The sequence below is a fragment of the Arachis ipaensis genome, chromosome B01, assembly GCF_000816755.2.
Source record: "Arachis ipaensis cultivar K30076 chromosome B01, Araip1.1, whole genome shotgun sequence".
Classification (NCBI taxonomy): Eukaryota; Viridiplantae; Streptophyta; class Magnoliopsida; order Fabales; family Fabaceae; genus Arachis; species Arachis ipaensis.
In genome coordinates this window covers 2,041,805-2,048,088 of record NC_029785.2, presented here as the reverse complement: position 1 = coordinate 2,048,088, position 6,284 = coordinate 2,041,805, and the positions used below count along the sequence as shown (strand labels likewise).

The following is a 6,284-nucleotide window of genomic DNA, read 5'->3' as shown; positions in this document are numbered from 1 at the left end:
AACAAAACAAGTGGTTTGGATAAACTAATAGAGGGAACTGATCTGACTGCTATGCAGTTTTAGTCTAAGCTTCTAAGGTACTTTAAATCATGCCAATATCAATGAGAAGGTACAAATACAGCTCAAGTGTCAACAGAATTTATTATTTTTAGTCGGTACTTTTAGCCCACAATTTTAAATATTGTTGGCTAACTACTAGTAAAAAATAATAAATTCTGCTAGTCTTCTAACATTACTCCTACGAGAAACATATAGAAGTGGATATAAGCAAGGAAAGCAGTATGCAAAGTTGCTGCAGTTTATAATTGCCGCAAAACAACAAAAAACCTTTTGGCGGACAAACTGCCCCAAAAATCACGTCAAAAAGCTTAGACAGCACTTGTAAATTAGTTAGTCGACATTGAAACTGCCTATGTGGTGTGTTGAAAAATGTTTTTCTTATTATTTTAAATAGTTTATTTTATGGTAGATTTAAAAAACATATACATAAATTGGTGATAAGATTTAGATTTATTGTTTAGATAAAATGACATGCTAGAAATAAACTTTGAAGATTATTTATCATGTATACAGTGCTAAACCCTTAGCAGAACTGTGTATCATGCTAGATTCATGAAAGAGAAACGTCCTTCTTGGCTTCATTCAATGCCAAAACGAAAACATCATCACTAACAACAATTTTCCAGTCTAAATCAACATCCCATTAACGAGGCAATGACAAATTTCCTCTACCTTCTATACAAAAGGTTCTTGATTAATATATTACCGTTCCCATCTCCTTAAATGTTTCCTGTGTTGTTAAGAAAGCTCCTTCCTATTATCTGTTCAAGTGGGGAAGACGCGGTAGAATTGTTGCTTTCGCCGCTTCCAGATGACAACAGATGCTCACAGTGGAGTCACCTAGGTGGCAAATAGTGTGGATATTTGTTTTTCCTGAACTCATCAAACATATGAAACAGTGCAGAAGCAGGGTGCTGGAATGGACCCTTGAACTCAAGGCCAGAGCTAGCACTCCACCTGTTATCTGTAATGGTCACCGTCGCCGAAAGGCCTATGTCAATCTTTTCACTGCAAACAGCAAGAAAATGTGTCAATGTGATTTCGTAAGGTTTTGTCCCCGGTGGATTATTCCACAACCTTTCAACCAAGACAAGACCCTTTCTTTCGCTTTTACCTCCATATAAATAAGCGTCCCTCGATATAGTTTAACTTTAACCTCCCTCGAACGGGGGAGGAAAATACCTATTTGAATAGCGAAAAACTTCTCTACTTGAATGAATCCTGTCATAATACAAGGTTTTAACTACCCTTTTGAACAACGTACGAGAACTCTTCGCTACTCTCGACACTTGAATTGTTTCCCATGTAATTAAATAAGGATGAAAGAACAAATATAGGAAAGGAGTGAGTGATGGGTGGGTTGAAGGTGTTCAACACTGTTCCTATGTGAAATGGAGATAATAATGGCCTTATCTATGTAGTAGTTTTGTGCTTGCTAGCTTATATAAGATAGGAGAACCGCATCCTACAAAGAAAGTCTACTTTGTTCCAACACTATTATTATTTGTTTCTCTTATAAAATCTATTCTCAAAGGAAAAGCATGTTTCTCAATCGTTTCTATGAATAAACTCAAATAATTTGGGATTAATTAGTATTTTATTTACTATTAAATATTCGCTATTAGTCAAGGAGTGTTATCAAATTGGTTCTGATCAATCGATTAAAATTTAATTGGTCAGGATTTGCAACATATAATGACCCAATTTTTAGCACAGCCAAATCATACAACATTCACACAACTCAAACACAAATAATCAAGATTAATTTCGTTACACCCTACCTGATTTTGCTGCTCCTAATTCGGTTAGACTTTCAGGTGGTCCTTAAACACTTTTTCCTCCTAAATCACATCAAGAACAACTTTAAATCCAAAAACTCTCAACTAACCAAATCTCACTCAGCATGTTAGGAAGTGATTTCTAACCTTAGACTTGCTGGAAATTCACGTTTATTAGCCCTCAAGTCAAATTAAGCATGATTCCTAAAGAAGAACATCAAGAAAACACATGTTTAAGCATGTTTCCTTGAAACCGAAGCAAAAGGGAGATGGTGCAGCCAACTCACCTTGATTCCAGTCTTGATAAGTCATATGATTATGTAGAGAAAGAAGAGAGGATCATTTTGGTTGGATTGAAATTTTGATTTGAGTTTTAGTTAAGCAAAAATCAAGCTTTGAAGATTTGGAACTAAGAACTTTTCTCTCTTTTTCTCTCTTGAGAATTTCGGTCACAAAGTGAAAATGAACCAGCCTTGGGGGTTTTGGGGGTGTAGGGTGAGTTGCGATTGGTTGGCTTGGAGGTGGATTAAAATAATATTAAAATATCTCAGGTGTATAACTATTAAAACTAGATGTATCGGAACACTTGTAAAAACATCTCTAAAAATTATTTTCTGAGCTACTAGCATAAATGACACTAATAACATATTATTATGAGAATAGAACATGTATGATGAGGCCTTAGCATTGCTAAAGTCATCAGAGAGTACTGGTGCTAAGCTGCACCAGTAAACTGTGAACCCGATTAAACCGATTTTCTGTTTTTAACTAAAACAGACCAAGTAACCTTATAATATCTTTCAAGCAACTTCTAATACTAATATAATGATAATATTATACTATTATCTTTCTTCTCTCATGAATCGAGTCCAGTTCGTCAAACTGAGCCTATTTACGAAAACTAGAATCAAAACTCCTAACCGATACGGTTCAAAAACTAGATTCTTCGTGATTGCGTTATCGAGCTAGACTCAGAAAAGGTTCTAACTTAAAGATGACATAATGACAATGAGGATTGAGATACTTGGTGATATAGCAGAGGTTCTCCCCTTACTGATCTTCTGGAAAAATCCGTATTTTCAGAAAAGATCCCACGTACTCGAAAATTGGGGTTGTTACACAACATGTTTCCCTCCAAACCTGAACCAAACCAATTTGATTATATTCAAATTGGTTCAGTTCAGTATGGTGAGCATTACTTGTTTAATTTTCTGTTTTTAAAAAAGGAATCTGTAATATGAGTAATTGAGACATGACTCACATTTGGAACATCGAACGCGATTTCTTCAAACTAAAAGCAAGTATTTCTTGTTCTGAGCTAAACGGACATTGACATTGAGAACCAAAATTAATTTTGAGTATCCAAACAGAGAGTTTTTCCTCAAAATTATGTTGGAGTGAATTTCAATGTCTGTTCTGGTTTTCTAACAGAAATTCAAACAAGCTTCATCGGTGAGACCATTTCCAATCGTCATTATCCACATCTTCTGCATCAGAAGTGTTATCACCATGATAATCATCAAATTCCTCATCAAATAGAGGATCAGCACCATCATCTTTGGAAAGGCCCTCATGCTCTAGATCCTCATCTTCATCACTATCCTTCTCATGCTCGCATTCTTCTGATTCGTGCTCAGAGTCTTTAACCTCTTCATCCTCCTCTTCAGAAATCTCTTCTGGATAATCATTCAGCGGATTGTCTTCAGCATTTGAATCATCAGTCTCGTAATCCGAATAATCTGGCCCATCATAATATTCCTCATCATCATTGACTTGGACTAGTGGATAGGAATATGAAGAAGAATCATCAACATTATTTACATCTGTCTCGTCCTTCACAGTATAGAAGTCATAGACATAAGCCTCTTGTTTGGATTGAGCAACCATGTCAGCTTCAATCTCTTCAGCAGCATTAGGAATAAACTCTCTCAGTAAAGGGAGGTAGCTAGACAAGAGTCTCTGATCCTCCAACGACAACTCTTCCTGTTGCACCTCTTTAGAGTTTTCTTCACTATCAACACGAACAATGTCATAGAACTGGCATATTTCTTGTAGTGATTTTTCTTGCTCTGCCGTTTTGCCACCCTTCCTTCTCTTCCATATTTGTTCAAAGCGAGCATCTTTTGCTGAAGACTCTTTTTCTTGTTTAGCTTTTTGCAACAACTGCTCTTGCTTATTATCCATTTTGAAGAAGTTCTTCTTCCTCTGCTCAATTTTCGATTTAGATTCAGATGCACCCCTCGACCCAGGATCCATGAAAGATTGCACAACATCAAAGGCTACTTCAGAGCTGCATATTGTTTCCACATGTTGCATGAAAACCTTCTTGTTACGAAATTCTACTTTTTGGGCAGAATCAGAGATTGACAAATTGCCAAAATCCAAAAGAGGGCGCTTCAATGGCCTCTCATTGATTTCCAGCCAGAAAGCATCAACTGGGGATTGAGAGGGTTTCCGTTTGACCCTAACGACGACGGGCTTCAGTGGCGGTGCAACTGAAGAGCTCTCAGCCATGGTAGCTATGTTCCTGCACAGTCTGTTCCAACAAGTTCAGAGAAGAGTGACTTTCCCCAGAAAGCCTAGTATATGAACTAAAACATGACTAGCTCTATATATTGAACAAGTTTTGGCACTTAATGAGTAACTTCAGAGGCATAACCCGTGGTGAGAATAAAATTCAGCAGCAATATAATACAATACAAGTAATAACAGCCACCAGTCCACCACCCTTCCCAAACCAAAAAGTTATATTATAGTATTGCTAGAAAAGATCTGCATGCAATAATCAAAGTGAAAACTAAATCTTAAATCCAAATTAAACTTATAGTTCAATTACCGGAAAAAAAGGAAAAAGAGAACATTGTTCAATTCCATCCAAACTAAAGCAAGTTAAATTATTCATAAAAGTTTCAAAGTAATAAATTTCCAGCAAGTAAAACTGAAGGGTGAAGACATTTTACCAAGTTCCCATAACGCAATTGTATTCTCATAATCCAATTGTATGAGATCAGAAATTTTAAGGTCATATATGCAGAACTACTACTTTATTTAAAGCTAAATATAGTATAGCACATAGCACGCAACGTATTAAGGCTAGCAATCAGTTCAGCAAGAACTGTTTAGCTTCTTTTGAAAGTTGATCTATATAATTGAGTTGGAATATGCTTAACTCCAGCGCATATTCTAGTTGATGGTGACAAACAACATTTAAGCGGCAAGCTGGAAAACCAGTTACATTTGCTCAAAACCAGAGACTAAACCATATTTCACACTAAGAGAAGAGTAATGCATACCAACATTCTTTGGAGACTATTGAACATGTCACTACCAAAATTTTCTGAATACTACTACACTCCTTGCCTTAAACAATATACAACGAAAATGGGCACAAATCATTTGTTTGTTTTAGCTATATAATGTCTATAGTTGTATCAAGGTTTTGAGTTTATTCTAAAATAAGGGGCAAATCAAAGAGACATTCTATCAAACAGGTTGTGAGCAATTTTGTGAACTCTAAAATATGATATCCTGAATAACCTAAATCATAGGAGTAAAGCATTTTTGTCAACCCTATTTGAATGAGTTGAATTTAAACACGCATGGCACATAGTTGCCATTGTCAACTTTATCTAGCAACTAGCTTTCTTCAGGAAAAAAAAAAGCAAAAAGAAAAATAATACCAGAGTAGTTGTGTTCGACAAGAAGATCCAACTCAAGCTCAATCTCTCTCTAACTCTTCGTATTGACGGACCTGGCAAAAATTAGGAATTAGGGAATTGATACATTGCGTTTCGGTTATTAGGAATTATGGGATTTTGCTTTGATTACGGTTTGGTACTTTGGTGGCAGAACTCACGAGACGGAGAGACCACGGAGCTTGAGGCGCGGTGAATTGTGGACGGCGGAACTCCAGGCGCGGTTAATCGAGGACGGCGGAGCAAGAGCTTTAGGCGCTGAGAATTGTGGACGCTGTGTGGGAGAAGAGAAGAGTGACGAGTGATGAGTAATGGGTGATGGAATGGAGAATTGAGGCGCTGTGAACGGTGAATGAGAGAGTGATTCAGGGTTTCGGAGTAGCGGGTGACGGAGGAGGTGGACCCCGGAGTGGGGAAAATGCTGATAGGAAACGGTGACGGCGAAGAAGTGGGGAGAGGGGGCGGGTTTTGTACTTTTGTTTGTTGTTTGGTTAAATTAGTAATTTTATAGCAGAATACAAGCATAAATTAGTATTTTTATAAACGGTTTTTCTAAGTAGATAAATAATGGGTTTTAAAATTGGTCCAATAAAATAAAAAAATACTCCACCTCAATTTATTTTTTAAATTCTAACATTAAGATAATTATTTGCACACCTAATGAATTGAACATCTAATTATTGTTAACTGTGCATAAGTAAACTGAATCAAAAAGAATAATCATTCAATTAATAATCAACATAACCATCTG

At 36.5% G+C, this 6,284-nt stretch overlaps 1 protein-coding gene and 1 long non-coding RNA gene across 4 annotated transcripts; both read right to left on the bottom strand.

The window, feature by feature from the left end:
• On the bottom strand, positions 484 to 1,769 carry LOC110268694. Its single transcript, XR_002357061.1, has 2 exons — positions 1,175 to 1,769; positions 484 to 1,068 (listed from the first exon to the last, which is right to left on the bottom strand). It is a non-coding gene; the product is annotated as an uncharacterized LOC110268694 (long non-coding RNA).
• LOC107638303 (RNA-directed DNA methylation 4) lies at positions 3,105 to 6,023 on the bottom strand. 3 transcript variants are annotated; one of them, XM_016341629.2, is made up of 3 exons: positions 5,667 to 6,023; positions 5,519 to 5,589; positions 3,105 to 4,374 (listed from the first exon to the last, which is right to left on the bottom strand). In XM_016341629.2, exon 3 carries the CDS (start codon positions 4,350 to 4,352, stop codon positions 3,285 to 3,287), a length of 1,068 nt encoding a protein of 355 aa, XP_016197115.1. In that variant the 5' UTR covers positions 4,353 to 4,374; positions 5,519 to 5,589; positions 5,667 to 6,023; the 3' UTR covers positions 3,105 to 3,284. The 3 variants fall into 3 exon arrangements, with proteins under 3 accessions (XP_016197115.1, XP_016197042.1, XP_016197186.1); XM_016341556.2 differs by having other exon boundaries at positions 5,677 to 6,023; XM_016341700.2 differs by having other exon boundaries at positions 5,695 to 6,023.

Excerpts from the sequence above, each read along its gene's own strand:
- LOC107638303 (XM_016341629.2), bottom strand. The coding sequence starts at position 4,352 with ATGGCTGAGAGCTCTTCAGTTGCACCGCCACTGAAGCCCGTCGTCGTT.